Below are 20,969 nucleotides of genomic sequence, written 5' to 3' on the forward strand. Positions count from 1 at the left end.
GTCCTAGCTCCAGCAATGAGATCGTTATGGTATCAGCAACCCAGTGCATTGGAGAGGCTTCAGCCAGTGACAAAAGAATACATCTTGGAAAGACTGGCTCTGTTCTGCAACTCTTCATTAACATTAAGTATTGATGGGTCCACAAAAGAAAATTACCTGACCCTCCTGGAATCTATTTCTCCAGAAAAACCTTGTGTTCAGTAACCTGGTACTCCTCCCTAAGTAGAAACCTCTTTCAGGGGCTTCTGAGTCAGGCTCCTTTGGAGCAGGTCCACATCCAGCATTCCACCTGGGGGGCCTTCCCCACCATACATGTTGGTGTGTCAACACCCACCATCACCAGCCCTCTTTATCCTAGCAGGCTTTGCATGAATCGTTTTGAGCATTTACAGCTTCTTCCATGCATCCAAGTTTCAGTCCTCCAGCCTCAATGGGGTTTTTACTGTTTGGAAGTATTTATCTAAGGTATTACTCAAACGAGTACCCTGTCTTTAGATTTCTGGAGCATCTATTGTCACAGTCTTGGCTCTAGGCACCAAGTGAAAGATGTCCTTTACCTAAAAGTGAAGCATGGTGGCAACCATGCTTGGTGGAAATTGCTGTTTAATATTTTAACCCTGCTGACTTGGCTTCTGTCATTATTTGCTTGCTAAAATAATAGAAAAGTTATTTTTATTTTCTGAATTATATAAATCATCCCATTCGACTGAATACCCTATTGATTGTAATTTGAATACCCCATTGGTTGCGGTCATACTGGTTTTAGAAAACACATTCCTCTGTACCTGGAGACCAGGACTTCACAATTACTCTAAATTGCCCCAGTGGCTCCAGATAATGTATTTCTGTTGACTCAGTGGTCCCAAGACCCAGTGGCTCCAGATAAAGTGTTTCTGTCAACTCAGTGGTCCCAAGACCCGAAACTATAATTAATCTTTGTAGATAACTAATTGGCTCAATCTAACTTTTGTAATAAACTGCTTTTTATGCAAACCAGGTTCCTCATTCCTAACCCCGAGATGTAATCAATACCTTTGTGATTTTTCCCTATATAAATCTGGTGTTGCGGTCATTTAACCACTACGAGATTTGGAGAGCAAAATGCCCCCTCGTCGTTCCAGATCTGAAATAAATGTGACTCCTTAATTCGACTTCTTGAGGCGGGGTACATTACAACAAAAGCTCCATGTGAAAATTAATTCCTACTCTTACTTTTGCAGTCCCTGTATCTCCATGTCTTCTGCTGGTCCTGATGTAGCCCCACTGTTTTTAGAACTTTCTTTTAAGCATTTTTGAAAAAAAAATATTTGTATAGATGAATACTCAGGCTAACTTAAGTGGATATAATAGTGGAACTTTCATGATTACCCACTTAAAGATCAAAGTATTATTTGCTGTGTTTTTTGTTAGTGCTATGAAAGCGAAAATGTTATGTTGGCACTCCTACTTTACTGGGCACTAGTGAATGTGTGCTTATGCTGGAGTAGACAAAAGGCATCCTTTTCTCCTTTACTTAAAGCAGGGATGGGGAACCTTTTTTCTGCCAAGGGCTATTGGATATTTATAACATCACTAGTAGCCCAGTGCACAAAATTCGTGCACTGGTGTGGGAGCGGGGAAGGGGCCCCTCAGTCTGGCCTTCACCCTCTCCAATCTGAGACCCCTCAGGGAATGTCCAACTGCCTGTTTGTGCCCACACTTTTAACAGGTAACAGCTCCATTGTTGTTTCTTTCTTATGCTTAAAACCATTGGAATTAGTAGGTATTCAAAGTGTGTATACATTTTGGTGGGACACCCTGTATATCTCTAGTCAGCGGTGAAAGAAACCAACAGCAGATTTGGAACCCCCAGACAGGGAACCTCACTCACTCCCCACGTCTCCCCACTTCACTTTCCACCTTCGTGGGCAGCAGGAGAATCAACGTTTTCTCTCATTAATTTGGAAAAACACGTCCTGTCACCCGCTGCCTGACAGGAGTGTGCTAGGCCCCAAGCAAGCGAGGCTCAGTCAGGGCAGCCTTCGCTCATGGGTGCTGGCACCTAAAGTTCACATTCCTCCTCTACAGTCACCCCGACTATCCCACTGTTTCACTGAGAGGATGGAATTCCTCTCCACCTCTGGGTTCTTGATCTTGAATGCTGACCGAAGGCACCTCAGTGAGGGCCGCCCGCGCCCACCAGGTGTGTCTGTCTGCACCTGCTCCCGCCTCAGCACCTGCATTAACCCCCCAGACGTAATCTCGTAGCTGCACTGGCCACCGTGGGAACAGGGCATCACCACTCCGCCCTCTCACTGTCATCTCACAGGTGCCCACCTTCAGCACCCAGAACACCCAGACACTCTCCAAAGGACTGGAGTGCATCAGAGGGGTTGTGTGCACATCCTGTGGGGGTGTTAGGCATGCTGGGTTGATGGAAGTGCGGTGGAGAGGCGGGAGGAACTTGTGCACGCCTTGGTTTGCAACTGTTTCAGGCGTGGGAGGGTGACAGTATGCTGGGGGATGTTCGCACGCCAGGGGGGGGGGGGGGATGTGCACACCAGAGGCCTCTGGCTTTGCAGATCTGCAAACCCCCGTGGTGCGGCCAGAAGGACGTCAGTCTGGCCTGCCATGGTGCCTGTCCCTGAGATCCTGCACCTTCTGGGCCAGGAGGCGGATCTTGTGCAGCCACTCCTGGGCGCTGATGGCCTGCAGGCTGTACTTCAGCTCAGCCTGCAGGCTCCACTTGGCGCACTCACAGCTGTCACCACTGCCATGTGGGGAGTACAGGCCACCCTCCGCTGGCCTGCCTCCCCTGTCCAGAGGCTCCCTGCGCTGCTCACCTGCCCAGAGTGAGTGGGGCTGGGCGGAAGCCAGGCATCCTGCCCTGCCCAACCCCGGCTGATCTGCCCCTGTGCGAGCTGCCGCCCCACCGGGAAGGGTCACAGATCCAGGTCCCAGGACTCGGACAGCCTCGAGCACTGCTCCCCGCCCGGCAGGGTCACAGATCCGTGTCTTGGTCCCGTGGACAGCCTCAAGCACTGCCCCCCACCCGCCAGGTCACGGATCCGTGTCCCAGACCGTGGATAGCCTCCCGTGGTGCCCCCCGCCCACCAGGTCACGGATCCGGGTCCGGACCGCGGACAGCATCAAGCACTGCCCCCCGCCCACCAGGTCACAGATCCGGGTCCCAGACCATGGACAGCCTCAAGCACCGCCCCCCGCCCGGCAGGGTCACAGATCTGCTCCTGGACCGCAGACAGCCTTGCCCGCTGCCGCCCACCTTCAGTATGCAAATTAGCTTCCATCTTGTTGCTTCATGGTGGGGGTCCCCACTGGGTCCCTGGCCAGCCTGGAAGAGGGAATGATGGCTGTTTGCAGCTGGTCACACCCCCTTCAGGGTGGGGGTCCCCACTGGGGTGCCTGGCCAGTCTGGATGCGGGGCTGAGGGCCGTTTTCAGGCTGGCGGGTGACTAAAGCTCCCAACCTCTCCTTTTTTTCTTTTTTTTTATTCTGGGATTTATTTACCTTCTATGGCTGTCACTGGAGCTGAGAGCCAGCTTTAGCTCTGAGGCTCGGCTCCAGCTCTGAGACTTCGGCTGCTGAAAGCAGGTTTCTAGGGTTTGTTTAGCTTCTATATTAGCAACATTGTTTCTTAGAGTTGCAGCTCAGAGGCCGGCAGCGGCAGGCAAGGAACCTTGGCTTCCTCCTTCACTGGAGCAAGTAGGCCTCCTGTTCACTTTAGCTGCCTGGCTGCAGGCCACCATCTTGGTTGGCAGTTAATTTGCATATTGCCCTGATTAGCCAATGGGAAGCGTGTTGGAGGTACGGTTAATTACCATGTTTGTCTATTATTAGATAGGATTCTCGGGCCTTACCAAATTCTCAACTTAAAAATTAGCCTACTATATTTGGTCAAACCTTTAATTAACTCACCCCTAATGCTTGCCAGAGCCAGACCGAATGATTTGAGGGCTTACATGGCCCGAGGACCAGGTGTTCCCCACCCCCACTTATAGCTTGTTAAGTGTTTTGTGTGGGTTTGCTTAAAACTCTTTCTGTATAAATCAGTTCATTAGGTTTTTGGTTGGGGTAGAGCCCTGCAACCCTTCTTCCTGTCAAAATTCTCCTACCAAGAGGGTGTTCTACTGGTCTAGCTCAGCATGAATAAGAGATAGCAAACAACTTTGCTGCTGTGGATGAAAGGGGCCACATGCTAACCTGACAAGCTCAGGAAAGGTCTACATGGCTGTCTTGCAGACTCAGAGACCTAAAGTAACCACAAAGGATGGTCTGAAATTAAACTTTAACTAAAAGCAGTTATGGTGGGTAGTCACCTCTTAGGCTGATATCTTCAATGACAAGGTCAACATTACCTTAACTGAGCTGTCTTTTTGCATCTATAATAATATACCCTTTGAAATGTCTAGGTAACTTCCCTTTTTCCAGACCCCTTGGGGCACAAAATGTGCTGGGTGCCAGGACAGATACCACAGATTACTTCATTATCATGTTAATTGTTCCTGCACCCACCTAAGTATGTGTCCATCATTTTACTTTTTATCCAATCCTAGGGTTCCCTCCCACTCCCCTCCGCTTTGCTTTCTCCCACCTCTCTAGTCTATCACCAATGGATTTCATGTAACCCACCTTCTTTCCTTTCCTTTGATTGCAATGTATAAATACAAATGTAACCCACCAATCTCCGGAGCATTACCTCAATTCTTAAAGGTTCTGCTTCCTGGCATATGTCGACAGTTTGCTTCAAATAAACTCACAAAATTCTTTATAGGTTTCAATGGTTTTTACGTTAACACTGCTCATCTGTCTGCTTTGATTTAGTACACTGGCTTAGCACACCGATTTTCAACCAATGTGCCGTGGCACACTTGTATGCCAAAAGAATTTTTAAAACATGCAATACCTGACTAGTCAGGGGCACTGACCTCTTTTCCCTTAGATCAGTGGTTCTCAACCTTCCTAATGCCACAACCCTTTAATACAGTTCCTCATGTTGTGGTGACCCCCAACCATAAAATTATTTTCATTGCTACTTCATAACTAATTTTGCTACTGTTATGAATCGTAATGTAAATATCTGATATGCAGGATGTATTTTCATTGTTACAAACTGAACATAATTAAAGCATAGTGATTAATCACAAAAACAACATGTAATTATATATGTGTTTTCCGATGGTCTTAGGCAACCCCTGTGAAAGGGTCATTCGACCCCCAAAGGGGTCACGACCCACAGGTTGCGAACCGCTGCCTTAGACTATCAAATAAAAAAAATGACAACAGCCACACAACAATAGCCACCCAGTGTGGATAAAAAAATTGTACCTATTTTTTGTTAGATCGGCAAAAAATATATATTTTTGGTGTGCTGCAGAATCTTAGTAATTACTTTATGTATGCCATGAGGTAAAAAAGGTTGAAAATTGCTGGCTTAGCACAATGTTTGATAGAATATTACTGATCAGAAAACATGGATGTTACATCTTTAGAAAGAAAAAACATAGTAATTTAATTTCCAAAGTGTACCTTGGTTTTTGTTTAAGTAAAAATAAGAATCTGTATTGATTTTTCACTTGGCTGTTCTGATTTTTAAGGATGAACTATAGGCTATGTGTTTTCTGTACTGATGTGGCACTTATTTAATACTTTTGTACGTTGTGTAAAATTTTAAAAGAAGATATGGTTACAAGCAGCTAAAATTGCTTTGGAAGTGAGAATATAAGTTGTGATTGATGACTTGTTAAAATGATAATATTTTTGATAGATTGGGTTAAATAAAATAGATTAAAGTAAAAAAATAAAAAAGCTACGGGAGATATCTGATGAGGACAGAGGCAAAGTAAAACAGCTAAGAAGCATGCAACATAAAATGATTCCAAGAGTTCATATCTAAAGCAGATTATAGAGATCTCCATATCACACTTCAGGACTACAAAGGCAAGTAAGCTTTAGCCCTGGCCAGTGTGACTCAGTTGGTTGAGCATCATTCCATACACCAAAGCATCATCAGTTCAATTCCTGGTCAGGACACATGCCCGGGTTGCGGGTTGGTTCAATCCCTGGTTGGGATACATGCAGGAGGCAACCAATTGATGCTTCTCTCTAACATCAATGTTTCTCTCTCTCTAAATAAATAAAAATATATATTTTTAAAAAGAACAAAGACAAGTAAACTTTCTTTTAAAGTTCAGGGGACCGACATATTGCTGCAAACTTTTTACACTTCCAATTTATGAACATTAAAACAAATTTGTACTGAAATGAGGAAAAAAACATAAAACACAATGAATAAGTTATAAATTAAAATTATAATTAAATAATTTCAGGCAAACACTGGTCCCTAGTTTAATGAGCAGTCAGTAGTAAACTACAACTTAAATTTAATCCTAAACTCAAATTAAACACATTATTTGCAAAAAAAAAAAACAACAACACCCAAGTTATTTGCTAAAATAAGTCTTTTTACCCTTTTGAAAACACCAAAGCCACTTATTGTATGAATTTTTAAAGTATTGAAATAATTAGGATTCTCTAAGGTTTTCAGACTAGAGGCACACAGATATAAAAAAAATTAAGATCATTCTAAATGTTAGAAATAGTAGTCCTGAAAATGACATTGAGCATTTGTTTAAAAATGTGCCAATTAATTATAAAACTGAGATAAAGGCGCTTTTCTGTCAGGAAGGGATTTCAACACTGCTAGTTGTGTCACACAATGCATAAGTAAGAGTTTCACACATTTAGCAGGAACACTAAATTAAGAGATCAGATAGCCTGGGTTCTAGTGCCAGTTTTATTTGTAACTAATCATGTACAAATCACTTATCTTTAAAATAATGATTAACATCTATTCTCTAATTAACAAACATATCACAAAACCAAAATCCTTCCCAAGGAAACCTCTTTGTAAACCAATACATTACTACTAATTAGCTTATACCTAACTTAAAGGTTGAGAATGACAATTTAAGAGAATGTGTCTTATCGATTGCAGACCTTAATTCTGCAGATGGATAATATGGTTGAGATAAGCACTGTCCTATTTCAAGTTTACAAGACAAAGTTAAGCCAAAAAAGTTGGCCAAAAAAATAACACTACAGTGAAATCACTTTCTGCTTCAAAGCAGTGCTTACACACATCCATTATCATCGGAACAAGTTAGCCTTAGGCCACTAAAGCATGTTGCTTTATTTCACTTGAAATAATGTTAAGCAGGAATGTTTTGTGGACTCATCAAATGGCCAACCAAAACGACTAAGAAGAAGAAAAAAGAAGACTAAGTATGTTATTTTGTTTTTATCGTTTTTCTCTCCCTCTCTTTTTTTCATTCAAAATTCAATTCCCCATCCCAGAGCACACTCCTCAGTACTCTGTCAGGGTATAAGAAATATTAGCATTTGGTCACTAGAGAATTAACAAAGAAAGGGAATTAGTATGTTATTGAACAAAAATTCAAGATAATTCTTAGTGGGTATAAAAAAATTGATAGACCATAGGCTTCTGTATATGTACACCATTTACCATGTATTATGAAAATCATATGTATGTACAGATGCTCTTAAAAGGTAAGCACTTATATTTTCTTGTATTAGCAATGTCAATTTTGTGCAATTTAGTTTCTATTTCTGGATTTTCCCTTACACATCATGGTGATACAAAAAAATAAATAAATAAATATGAAAAACAAAAATCCAAGACTGGAGTGTCGGTTCACTGAAAAATACAGAACAGACATAAATACCCTAATAAAATAACCATATATATCATTGCTTAGGGAAATATTTTCGAGGAAATATACTTTCACTATTGGCCCCAAATGCCATCATCCACTTATATTCTTTAACTGTCAACTTTTAATATAAAAATACCTTCAAGCTGATAATCATTTATAGTAACTTACAAAACTGACAGAATATTTCAACACTACACAAAACAGTTCTATATACAGCTTAAAGTTTTAAAGTTCTCTGCTGGCCCTTGATTTTATAATTGGACACAGTAATTACTGATGTCAATAAAATACTGTTTTTAGCTTATACATATTTTTAAAACCAGTATTACTTCACAAAACAGTAAATAATAAATCATTTCCTGCTGAAGAATCCTCTAAGACAAACACCAAAATTATACAGCCAAAATATTTTAGGAGAGCATATAAACTTTTTAAGACAAGGCATGACCAATAGATAAAAAGTACATTACCCAATGATTTGTCCAGTGAAAAGGATTGTTTCTCTGATTCAATGAACATGTATCAGGTTATATATGAAAAATATGAATTTATAAATCACCTAGTTTTTTAATTTTTTGTTTAAAAGGGTGTTTAAATAATTGGTGACACTACAAGAATGATGTTTTTTAAAATAAAAAATGGTCATATTTAGCAAAAATACATTTTACATTTCAAAATTAGAAGCTAAATTTCTTTTAAAACAATGAAATCATGATTTATTTATTTTTTTTACTTTCAGTGAGTTCTTCCATTCTGCACTATGATCAAAATGAAAGCACTATTCAGTAAGCTTTCTATGTTCATTTTTTTTCCTTTGCAAAAGGGAAGAAAACCAACACAAATTTAACAAACTATATTAACTTAGAATACTAAAGACTACTTTAAAATTTGTTAAATCTATTACTTTCATTATTCTGAAGGAAAAATATAAACTTTCAAAAGCCTATGAAGTTGCTAGTCCAATTTTCTATTCTAAAAATTAAAAAGTTAAACTTCTTGTGGCAGGCACTAAATAGAATTAAAAAGTTAACAGAAGACTTTATTAGATAACCAAAATATAAACAGTGCAACTAATTAAAACAATCCACTGGTGCAATGAATAGTTGAACAATGAAAAAAAACACCAAGCATTCTAATGAATTATATAGCTCATATTCTGCATATTTTAATCTCGACTTTTAACATAGCAAATTATTATATAGGTTGATTTCATGGACTGTTTAAATTTTGTAACGTAAGTAATTCAAACATTAGCCTTTCTAAACCAAATCTGCGGTCCTAGTCAATTTTGTTTTTCAGGAAAAGGAAAGTGTATTTTTTAAAGATAGATTACATAGCAGTAGAAACATCTTAGTGTCTCAAAATATTTACAAAGAACCCTGATGATCCTGTGCACTTCGCTGAGATTCAACCTGTACCCAGACTTCATCATCAGAAAAAGAACTTGAACTTCCTGACTCAGAGTCCAGCTCACTGAATCCATCCAAGTCCCAATCATTACTAGATTCACTCCGTGCATCATCTTCCTCAGTAATGAAACTCTGACCAGGTTCAAGGCAAGAAGGATAAACGCGAGCACAGAGGCAAATAAATCCAGAGTCAAACTGCAGAAGGCCCAACATGGTACCTATATTAACCCACTGGTCTTCCCTGGCATCATACTCATACACAGTCACACGGTTTTTTTTCCATTGTGGGGTGGTCGAAGTGATGAGGAGCAGCTTCTGGCCATGACTGACAATCTGATAGTTGTGGATCTCTGAGAACAAAGGAATATTACTAATCCTCCGCCATTCTCCCCTAGCTGGATTATAGACCTTCATGACTGGGATGTCACAGATACAATAGATCTCATCATTGAAGACACAGGCTTCCTGAAAGTCACTACGTTTAAGAGAAGCACAGTTCAACCACATATTGTGGCTAGGATCATAGCAGAGCATGCGCTTACTGTTCACAGCATAAAGGTAGTTCTGAACCACTATTAGTTCGAAGGAATAGAAGGAGTGGGGTACCGGAGCCACCAGTGCCCACTGGTTCCTCTGAACACTGTAGCATTCCACTTCCTTCAATTTAATCCCAGTAACAGGGTCTCGCCCACCCAAGATGTAAATGTAGCCATTGAGGTAGGCCACATCCATGCCCTCACGACAGAGCAAGCGATCTGCAAGTTGCTGCCAACTATTCTGGGCTGGTTTATACACCCAGAGGTGTTTCCTGGGCTGGGCAGCTAGATAGATGTCATGGTCTGGAGAGACACAGACAGCTGAGGAGGTGATAGTTTTAGTGTGAGCCAAGCTGGCCAAAGGTGAAGGCATTGTGTAAATGTCCCCCGAGTATGGGTCATAGCAGAGAAAAGGATCTCGGGGATGTCCAAAAAAGATCACCATCTCCTTGGCACACATACCCAGCCTCTGGGGTGGATTTTCTGCTGTAGATGCAACAGAGCTGCTGCCGCCGTCTGGCTTTGGCACCACAGACTTGTACATCATGTCACCATATCGCATCTGCAGAGCCCCTTCAATAAGGTCCAGACAGTACTTCCTCACAGTGGTGTTGGTTAGCAGCCCTTTCAGGTAATCCTGATCTTCATCAGCGAAGTGTGTCCAGCGGACACACTTGAAGACTTCCGCAGCGCTGGGACCCCGCTCCTTGGGAGCCGCCTCCAACCACTGCAAGGCAACGTGACACACTGTCCGCTCACTCTCGATGTCTAGACTATCCAGGCGCAGGACGGCCAGCAGCTGGGCCAGGGTCAGATCTGCCAAAGTCTCCTCCTGAACTGAGCCCATGCGACTGAGCTGCTTGAAGTTGTGGGCTATGAAGGACTGGGCCTGCGAGCGCAGCTTGTGATGGTCGAAGGCATCGGCGAACTTGAGGATGGCGGTGCAGTTAGCCAGGTCCAGGCGGCGGGCTAGGAAGGAGGCACAGGCTTCCCGCACGTACTCGAGCTGCAACATGTCGGAGGCCGCGTACAGGCGCTGCACGTTGGCCTCACTCAGCGACACGCGGCCGGTGTAGCAGTATTCGACCAGCACCTCAAAGGACTCGGCATCCACGTCATGCATGGTCACGTTCGCCTGCTGGCTCTCGTACATGCCGCCGGTGAACATGCTCTTGAAGTAGGGGCAGGCGGCAGCCAGCACGTTCCGGTTGCAGGAGAAAAGGCGGCCCGTGCCAGGCCCACTGCCAGGCGTCACCACCTCGATGGTCACATCACACAGCAGCCGAGAGTCATAGAAGGACTTGAGCTGAGCCAGCAGGGCTGCAGAGTGGGCCGCGTCCTTCAGCTCCTCCGGGCCCGTGAAGAAGGCCGACACGGAGGGTTTGGAAATCCTCTTGGGCCGCCTCCCACCGCGGGGACTGGCGAGGCGGCGGGAGCGCGGGGCGTCCTCCCGGGACTGCATGGTGGAGATGGCGGCGGGCGCTGAGGGCGAGAGCGGCCGGGCTCCGGCTTCTCCCCACCCGGCTATCGCGGGCGCAACAACGGCGTCCCCGAGTACTCGGAGCTGCGGGGGCCGCGCCTCCTTGCCTCCGCCCTGCGCCGCGGTGCTGCTTCCCTTTATCGCGTAGGGAGCGCCTGACTCACCGGATTCCAGCGGATTCCACGCCTCCCTCCACCTCCGCTCGCCGTCACGGCACCAGCCGTTGACACCAAGAGCTGCCACCGCCGCGCTGGCAGGACCGGCAGAGGCTCTGAACTGCGACTCCCAGGTGGCCTTTCGCACCTCGAGGCACGCCGGACCCTCCGGGCCCACGGGCGTACGGGTGAGCGGTAGTCGCGTTGCATGTTGGGAGTAGTAGTTTGAGGAATAACGCGAGGTTTCTCGGATCAGACTGGCTAACGGAATTAGAAAAGCGGTAATTCTTCCGAATTTGATGGTTTAGCTTTGGCTTTGAAACCAAGAATACAAGCCCCCATTTTAATATGCATTTCTTTCAGAGAATTTTTCCCTCTTTGTAAAATAGGGATAATATTCATAGGATTGTATTTGGATGGAATGAGTCAAATTGCATAGGATATAGGAAGCGTCAATAAATGTTTGATTAGAACAGAAATTGTTAGCTTTCCTTTTACAACTTTTGAAAAATGAGACACCCCCCTAATTTGAAACCATGAACAATTTTTTAAAGGAAGTCCGGCTTTTCATGTTGCTTCTTTTGAAAGGTTGTGATGGGTATTACAATAGTTTCTATAAGAAACGCTATGCATAGGCTCATTAAGATGTCTTAGACAAAAATGCAGTCCTGGAAAACAGCACTTATAGATGGCCTCAAATATGCAAATCAGGAATATAAATAGATGAGCTAATATCTCACCAAATCAACACTTAATCTCTTATGGAGCAAGATTATTTTCATAGCCTCTTTTTTTCATTTATCAATATAATTTCTATTTTTCTGAACTAAAATGCTTCCTTTATTAAGTATAACATTTTCGTAGATTTTAAAAATATCATTCTTTTTTAAAAAATATTTATTGAAAGTATTACATATGTCCCCTTTTTTCTTCCCATTGACCTCTTCTAGCCCGCCTCTCCCACCCCCCAGGCCTTTACCACCCTATTGTCAGTGTCCATGGGTTATGCACGGTTATTTACATAGCCTCTTAATTTGAGTGTTTTCAAGTTCTCTAATACTATTCCTTTTCCTTTCTAACATTCAGTTGAACATTCTGGAACTATTTATTTTTATTTTTGTTAAAAACAAAAGTTTTAACGAGTTTAAACAAGTTTTCTTAAAAATATATTTTATTGATCTTTTACAGAGAGGAAGGGAGAGGGATAGAGTGTTAGAAACATCGAAACATCGATGAGAGAGAAACATCGATCAGCAGCTCCTGCACACCCCCTACTGGGTATGTGCCCGCAACCAAGGTACATGCCCTTGACTGGAATCCAACCTGGGACCCTTCAGTCTGCAGGCCGATGCTCTACCAGCTGTGGGTAAACTACGGCCCTCGGGCCGGATCCGCCCGTTTGAAATGAATAAAACTAAAAAAAAAAAAAAAAAAAGACCGTACCCTTTTATGTAATGATGTTTACTTTGAATTTATATTAGTTCACACAAACACTCCATCCATGCTTTTGTTCCGGCCCTCCGATCCAGTTTAAGAACCCATTGTGGCCCTCCAGTCAAAAAGTTTGCCCACCCCTGAGTCTAGCCACTCAGCCAAACGGGTCAGGGCTAAACAAGTTTTTAACGAGTTTTAAATTAAAATATTTTAACAAACAGACCTTGTATTGTACAAAAGCACAAGATCCTCATAGCTCAGAGTATTCATACATGACCTGACATTTCTTTTTTTGCTTTTAATTAAATTTAGATAGTAGAGCTGATGCTATACAAAAGTACGTGCGCGCGCGCACACACACGCGCATGCACGTGCAAATTATCTGTTAGTTGAATTTCCAAAATCAAATACTTAGAGGCTTTTTCTAAATTAGGGAATTTTCATTTAAAAACCATTCTGCTCCTGCTGCTAGTTTTCGATGTGTTAACATTACCTAATGAATTAAATCTTTAGCATTACACGAATAGGTGGAGCAGGAGAATAATTCTCAAATTGTTTTTTTCTCTTTTCCTATTAGCTGAAGTAGGTCTACTAGAAATCCCCCAGGAAAGAGACATTAAACTAAGTGGATCTTTGGGTTCCATTAGATACACCAGAATTAAGTTATTAGTAACACTGATTGCTTTCTCACCTACACTAAATACCAGCCGGCGTCTTAGGATTAATAGAATATTCATCAGCTTTATGAGATTCATTCTCTTAACTTCATTTGTCCTTGGGTGTGGTTGGCAAATGGCACTAAATGGATTTCTGCTATCTGTCTCCTTGAGTAGGGTGACAAGCTATTTACCCTCTGGGTTGGGGAGGAGAAGTGCGTTCATAAGTGTCCTTGGTTTAGGGAAGATAGGATTTACTAGATAACTGCGAACTGCTTAGCATCTAGATTTTTCTAGAGGGCTATAAACAACTGTTTAACTACTTGTCTCAGTTTCCCGATTCTGCTTTTTCTGGCTTACTGACCTGTCTCATCCCCCCTTCAGAGACTTCCATCCATTAAAACTTTTAGGAGATGATGAGGGAGGAAGATCTGTCTTCAGTAACTGTATCCTGCTGACAAGGTCTGTGGTCCCCTGCCTATATAAGGCATGGAAGTCTCTCTCTGCCTGATCTAAGGGAGCTAAGGGGATGAAATCAGAGACTGGAATAGAGAGGCTGTTAGATTTTCCAAAGTAGAGATAGTCTGGAATCCCCAAAGCATTATCATCTCAATAGGGAATTGTATCATTCTAGAGATGGTTCCATATATTATTGACTCAATTATTTAGTCCTGAACATAAGTCAGTTTAGTTAAATTGTTGAGTCTTATTTCAGGAGGCAGTAATGCAGATGGGCTTTCAAAGTGAGACCTATTGTGTTAACAAGCAAGAAGGTATTTAATAAAGAGTACGTCTATGAAAATAGAAGAAAAAAACAAAGATTAAGAATTACAGCAAAGTCTAAACTGGTATCTGAGTCTGTAAAATTGTCAGTCAAGGAGGCTTAGAGTTTCTTTTGCTGGAACAAAAGTAAGCAGTGACAATTTAACAGATTTTTTAAATTTGTGATTTAAATATTTCTGGTGATGACATCAGATGTTCAGATAAATTCCATATGGTTGGCATTGCATTAGTAGTTCTTAATAATTCCAAGTCAAAGAACGGGAGAAAAATAAAACATTAGGTTGGAGGGTTGAAGATAACTAGGAGAATTCAGAAATTAATTGAGCTTACAGATAAAAACAACATTTTGAACTTTGAACACAATTAACTGCACTAGAGTCCAATAAACATAATCAGGCATTGTGATTTTTATTGAAACACATTTTCTTCTGAAATTATTGTCATTTTCATTAAAAGGACTGTATTAACTCCAGTTTTAATTTTACCTAATTATTTGCATAAATATAAGATGAATAGTAATTGACTATATAGGCTCTTTTAAATCCGCTTTGCTGTGATTTCACTTAATAGAATCTTTAAATCGAGCTTCAATCAGCCCCTCAGGGCATGGAAGCCAAGCCACACAGTTGCCATCTGGCTTTGCCTGCAATACCTTTAAGTTTGGGTGGATTTTTCAAGTTCTTGAGGTCCCCAAATGTCTTAAGGTTCTTTTGTGTGTGTGCACCATTTTTAAGGAAAGCAATCTTCGTACCTTACTTGGAAAGACTGCCATGAACCATGTGAATAAAAGTTATCAGGCTATTGCCTAAAGGGCTTTTATTGGCTTTAAAGTCCATTTTTATTTTTTAATGTTTTTTTGAGTGACATCCAGAGTCCAGGCATGTCTCCTTTGATTATGACATTCTAGTCAGAGACTTGGTTAATAAAACCACAATTGGGACCTGGTTTTATGTGTCCTATTATAAAGAAAACAGATTCTTATTGTATTTATGTAAATGAATATATTGTCATGAAAATAATAGTTACTCATTAAAGAGTTACCAAATTATGGAGGGATTAGGTAGAGAGAAAAATATAAATGCTTCAATATTGTTTATGAGGATATAATGTACCAAATTATTCTAGGGGGGAACAAGTTTTCTTATATCTGGAAAACAAAAAGATTTTTAAAAATATGTTTTTATTGATTTTAGAGAGAGAGGAAAGAGAGGGAGAGAAAGATAGAAACATCAATGAGAGAAAAACATTGATCAGCTGCCTCCTGCATGGCCCTTAGGGTTTGAGCCCAAAACTTGGGCTTGTGCTCTAACTGGGAATCAAACCAGTGATTTTTAAAAATCAGCAATATTTTGAGCAAAGTCATAAGAATAATAAGTATTCTCAATTCATTCAGTCCCATATGACAAATTTTTATTTTATTTTATTAAATCTTTATTGTTCAGATTATTACATTTGTTCCTCTTTTTTCCCCCCATAATTCCCCTCCACCCAGTTCCCACCACACCCTCCTCCCTCACGCCCCACCCACTGTCCTCATCCATAGGTGCACGATGTTTGTCCAGTCTCTTCCCGCATCCCCCACCCCCCTTTCCCCACCAAGAATAGTCAGTCCACTCCCTTTCTATGGCCCTGATTCTATTATATTCACCAGTTCATTCTGTTCATCAGATTATTCACTTGATTTTCAGATTCACTTGTTGATAGATGCATATTTGTTGTTCATAATTTGTATCTTTACCTTTTTCTTCTTCTTCCTCTTCTTAAAGGATACCTTTCAGCATTTCATATAATACTGGTTTGGTGGTGATGAACTCCTTTAGCTTTTCCTTATCTGTGAAGCTCTTTATCTGACCTTCAATTCTGAATGATAGCTTTGCTGGATAAAGTAATCTTGATTGTAGGTTCTTGCTATTCATCACTTTGAATATTTCTTGCCACTCCCTTCTGGCCTGCAAGGTTTCTGTTGAGAAATCAGCTGACAGTCGTATGGGTATTCCCTTGTAGGTAACTGAGTTTCTTTCTTTTGCTGCTTTTAAGATTCTCTCTTTGTCTTTTGCTCTTGGCATTTTGATTATGATGTGTCTTGGTGTGGTCCTCTTTGGATTCCTTTTGTTTGGGGTTCTCTGCGCTTCCTGGACTTGTAAGTCTATTTCTTTCACCAGGTAGGGGAAGTTTTCTGTCATTATTTCTTCAAATAGGTTTTCAATATCTTGCTCTCTCTCATCTTCTGGCACCCTTATAATTCGGATGTTGGTACGCTTGAAGCTATCCCAGAGGCTCCTTGCACTATCTTCGTATTTTCGGATTCTTTTTCATTTTGCTTTTCCGGTTGGGTGTTTTTTGCTTCTTCGTATTTCAAATCTTCACTTGATTCTTGTGATTTTCTAGTCTGCTGTTGGGAGTCTGTATAATATTCTTTATTTCAGTCAGTGTATGCTTAATTTCTAGTTGGTCCTTTATCACAACATCGAGGGTCTCATTAGATTTATTGTACATCTCATTAAGTTTATCGGCAGTCTCTAGAAGACTCTTGAAAGACCTCAAAAGTGTGGTTTTGAATTTTATATCCAGCAGTCTACTTTCCTCCATTTCTGTCATTTGTGTCCTGTTTCTTTGTCTCGGCATTTTTTATCCTTCGCTGTATCGATAGAGTGGCTTTCTGTGCTAAGTGTCCCAATTACCTGAGGTAGACCCTCTTGGTGCACCCCCTTGTGGTCTTTGTACACAGTCTTGTTGTAGCTAAGCCTTGATTGTTGTAGGTAACACTTGGAGGGATTTGACCTCCAGGCCAATTGGCTGTGAGAATCAGCTGTGTCTGTAATGGGAGAATTTCTGTCCTGGATCTCCAGGGTGGCGCTAATCTAGCCTCTGCCTGAGGCTATCCAGCAAATGCCTCTGTGCAAGGCTTGGGCGGGGCTGGGCAGGGCGGGTCCCAGGGGATCAACAGGGTGGGCCGAGCGAGCAGTTATGGCTGATCTCAGTCCCGTCCCCAGAGGTTCTGCCTCTCAGTGTCCCAGCAACCACTGCCAGTACCTCGGAGAGAAAGCTGCCCTGGAGTTCTGACCAATGCCATACAGTCCTGCTTCTCCTGTATAAGTCTGGGTCCCTAGAGACTCGCCCGGAACTGGAGCTCAGAGCCTGAGACTCCCTCCAGATTGAAACAGACAACTGCGCCCTCAGCCGCCAGCCCGCTCCGCACGCACCTCTGCACCTCTGTATTTTACTTCAGCACCGCATCTCCTCTGAGTCTGGGTATGCTTTTCTCTTTCCTTCTAGTTGTAGAATTTCCCCTCAGCCAGCCTTCCTGTGGTTCTAGGTGATGTCTGTTCCGTCTTTTAGTTGTATTTTTGAAGTGGTTGTGTGAGGCAGCAATCTCCGGTGTTTACCTATGCCGCCATCTTGGTTTCATCCCATATGACAAATTTTTGTTTGTCCTGATTATTCACTAGTATTTCCATGAATCCAGTTATTCCTTAGAGTTCCATAAATCTTTATCTATTTGAAAGAGATGACTTGCTTAGAAATCTGTAATTTATTTATTTATTTATTTATTTTTTAAAATATATTTTATTGATTTTTTTACAGAGAAGGGAGAGGGATAGAGAGAAACATCGATGAGAGAGAAACATCGATCAGCTGCCTCCTGCACGCCCCCTACTGGGGATGTGCCTGCAACCAAGGTACATGCCCTTGACTGGAATCAAACCTGGGACCCTTCAGTCCACAGGCTGACGCTCTATCCACTGAGCCAAACCGGTTAGGGCAGAAATCTATAATTTAGAATCAAGAGTCCTTTTCATAAATTTTTCCAAAGTTGTAATATATTTGTAAATGTATCAGAGTAAAATAATGACTGTCTATAAATGACAAATCTTAAAACAATGTGGTTATAGACTTGATTATAATGTAATTGATAAAAAAAAAAACCTGTTTTTTTTGTAAGATGTAATATTCCAAGATAACAATTTTTTGGTAAATAATAATTATTATGAAATGACATAAAAGAATAATACAAAGTTTACATTTTTAGTTTCAAAACACAATCCTATATAATAAAGAGGTAATATTCAAATCTACCCTCATGCTGTAATGCTGTCACAAGATGGCTGCCCTGCCCAGCCCCTCCCCCAGCCCCACCCCTGATTAGCCTTGCCCACCCCAATTGAGGGTGGGGGTGGCTAGCCAACCCCCCCAACCCCCCACGGCCCCTGACCAAGGCCAGCCATGCCGCCATGTTTTCCCAGGGCTGGGGGTACCCCAGGCAGGCTGCAGGCACGGTGTTGGCTGTCCCTGGCCTAGAGAGTCCAGAAAACCTCAGCAGTGACCAAAGACCAAGACCAAGTGGAAAGGTCCCTGCCGGTGCTTATGGCTCAAAGTGCCAGGAGGAGGTGGAGTGTCTTGAACCTGCAATCCTGGCATCTGCACACCAAGCCTTGGGGCACACCATGCTGGTGGGGCCTGTGGGTGAAAGGGGGAGAGCAGGGAGCTGGGGTGCGGAGCTGTGGTGCGGAGCCTAGAGTCTTCAGGAGCAGCCCGCCTGCCAAGGTTGCTGTGACCTGCACACTCGGGCTTGGTCAAAGACCCTGGTCAGCTCTGCCGCTTGCCTTCCAGGTGCGGCTAGCCCTGAGCCAGCTGGCGTTGTGTTCAGAGAAGCAGCTGTCACTGGGCTCAGTAATATAAGAGAAATCAAAGAGCGGAGAGTAAATATCCTCCCAGCCCCTTCCTACACCCCGGGGCAAGGAGGGCTGGGGATGGGGGTAATGGAAAATGGCTGCTACTTTGCATTTTATAATGAAAAGACTCCTACTGTGTAGAGAGGAGAGCTGATTCGTTTCCAACAACACCTGGCGTGTTCCCTGCCCCAGCCCTGAAGCCTGACAGCACCTAGTAAAGATGTGTCCACACAGCCATGTTGGCCTGGCTTCTGGAATGTTGGGAGCAAGTTTGAGCTGCATTGATTAAAAAAAAAAAGTAAAGATTGAAAAACACCTCTTTGTACTCAAATGGCACTATAAAATGCAGATTACAGCATCTGATTTTGTCTTCTGTGTTGATTTTGAGGCAGAGCGCAAATAGGTTCACGGGAAAAGCAGAAAAAAACAAAGGAAAAGGGGGAGGATTCTGCCATCCACAGCATTGAACGTTGCTTTTTGGTGTTTGTTTGCTTTTTTGTTATTTTTCCTTCTGTTCTTCAAGTCAGTATATGCCATTTAAACCACTTTATGGTGTTAGGTAATGAACTAATGCTTCCTCTATTAAGAGCAAGCAGCAGTGCCTTTCATATGAGTCACATACATTTAATCCAGGGGTCCTCAAACTACGGCCCACAGGCCACATGCAAATACAAATATTGTATTTGTTCCCGTTTTGTTTTTTTACTTCAAAATAAGATATATGCAGTGTGCATAGGAATTTGTTCATAGTTGTTTTTTAAACTATAGTCCGGCCCTCCAACGGTCTGAGGGACAGTGAACTGGCCCCCTGTTTAAAAAGTTTGAGGACCCCTGATTTAATCCTTCAGCTTAGAGAGGGTGGCAGATCTGTGAAAGATCTGAGGCGTCCTGAGGTCCACCTTTACCTGCCCGCTAGTCTGCCTCTCTCTGAGGTTACCTGGTCTTCTTCCAGAGCATTTCAAAGAAAGACTGCAGAGTGGGCCCAGGCTGGCTGTGACCCACCGACTCTTACACAGGTTGAGAGCTTGGTAGGGTGGCTCAAAGTGACCAGGGTTGGGAGGACAGGGCTAGTGAGTCTTCTACTTAGGGGCTGCATAGTCAGGCACTCAATGAGGGGAAAGTGGCCCCTACTCCAGAGCCAAACTAATCAGCTTCTGCCAGATTCTTCAGCTCCAGCTCCCCCAAGAGGAGTGTGCCACAGGTCAGGTTGGGTGCAGCCAGCCATCCCCTCTATAGGAACAAGTTCAGTGGGGCAGAGCCACTGGGACTTGAGGAGAACAGATCAAAGGAGTCTCCCATTGGGGTTGGTGCTGGCTGAGCCCCCAGGACGGGTCAAGCACATTGTACCCGTCCCAGACAATAGCCTTTGAAGGAGATACACTCTGAATGTCCCAGCTCTGAGCTCAGCCGGGCAGGGGCACCAAGTGTGTATGGGGGGTGGGGGTGGGGCGGATCCAAACATTCTCTGATTGGAGGTGGCGCTGACAAGCCTTTAGGAAGGGGGTGGACACTTATTTCTCTTCCCGGGATAGCACATGCTGAGCTCGTAGGAGAGATAGGAGTGCCCCCCAGCTCCCCTGCAATGTAGTCATACAACCTAGCACTTGCCTTTCTGATTCCCAGACAATAAGACTCCCTGGGAGATGATGCTCTGAAAATCCCAACTCTGCATAGCACTCTGATCTCCTGGTGGGACTGAACTCAGTAGGGCAGGACCACAGACTGGTTGGGCAGGCCAAGTGATCAATAGGTGGTGGTGGTGGTGGTGGATGTCGGCTGTGCACTAGAGGTGGGAAAGAATGATCCCTTTTCCAAAGTTACAGAGTTTGATCACTGCCTGAGCTTGTGCTAAAAGCTTCTGCAGAAAAAGATCACCCCCAAAGTCCCTTCAGGGTGCAGCTCTCTGCAGGACCCATACATGGCAGAGAGGTTTCACGGGTAGTTGGAAAACTGGGCAGTGCACTCCACAGGTTGGTGCTGTGACAATAGGAATGCTCAACTCTCAGAAGGTGGTGTCTGGGTCTCTAGCAGACTCCCTTCTCTCTCAGGCAGATTGCAACTCCATTGATTTTCACCACCAGATGCAACGTGGGCTGCTCTTCCCATCTGT

General features: G+C 43.1%; 1 protein-coding gene across 1 annotated transcript; it reads right to left on the reverse strand.

The window, feature by feature from the left end:
• Positions 1-6,774: 6,774 nt before the first annotated feature.
• KBTBD7 (kelch repeat and BTB domain containing 7) lies at positions 6,775-11,469 on the reverse strand. The gene has a single exon (XM_081082456.1). The coding sequence runs from the start codon at positions 11,138-11,140 to the stop codon at positions 9,101-9,103; it is 2,040 nt and encodes a 679-aa protein (XP_080938582.1). The 5' UTR covers positions 11,141-11,469; the 3' UTR covers positions 6,775-9,100.
• Positions 11,470-20,969: the final 9,500 nt, after the last annotated feature.

The sequence above is a fragment of the Myotis nattereri genome (assembly GCF_964212035.1).
Source record: "Myotis nattereri genome assembly, chromosome: 2".
Lineage (NCBI taxonomy): Eukaryota > Metazoa > Chordata > Mammalia > Chiroptera > Vespertilionidae > Myotis > Myotis nattereri.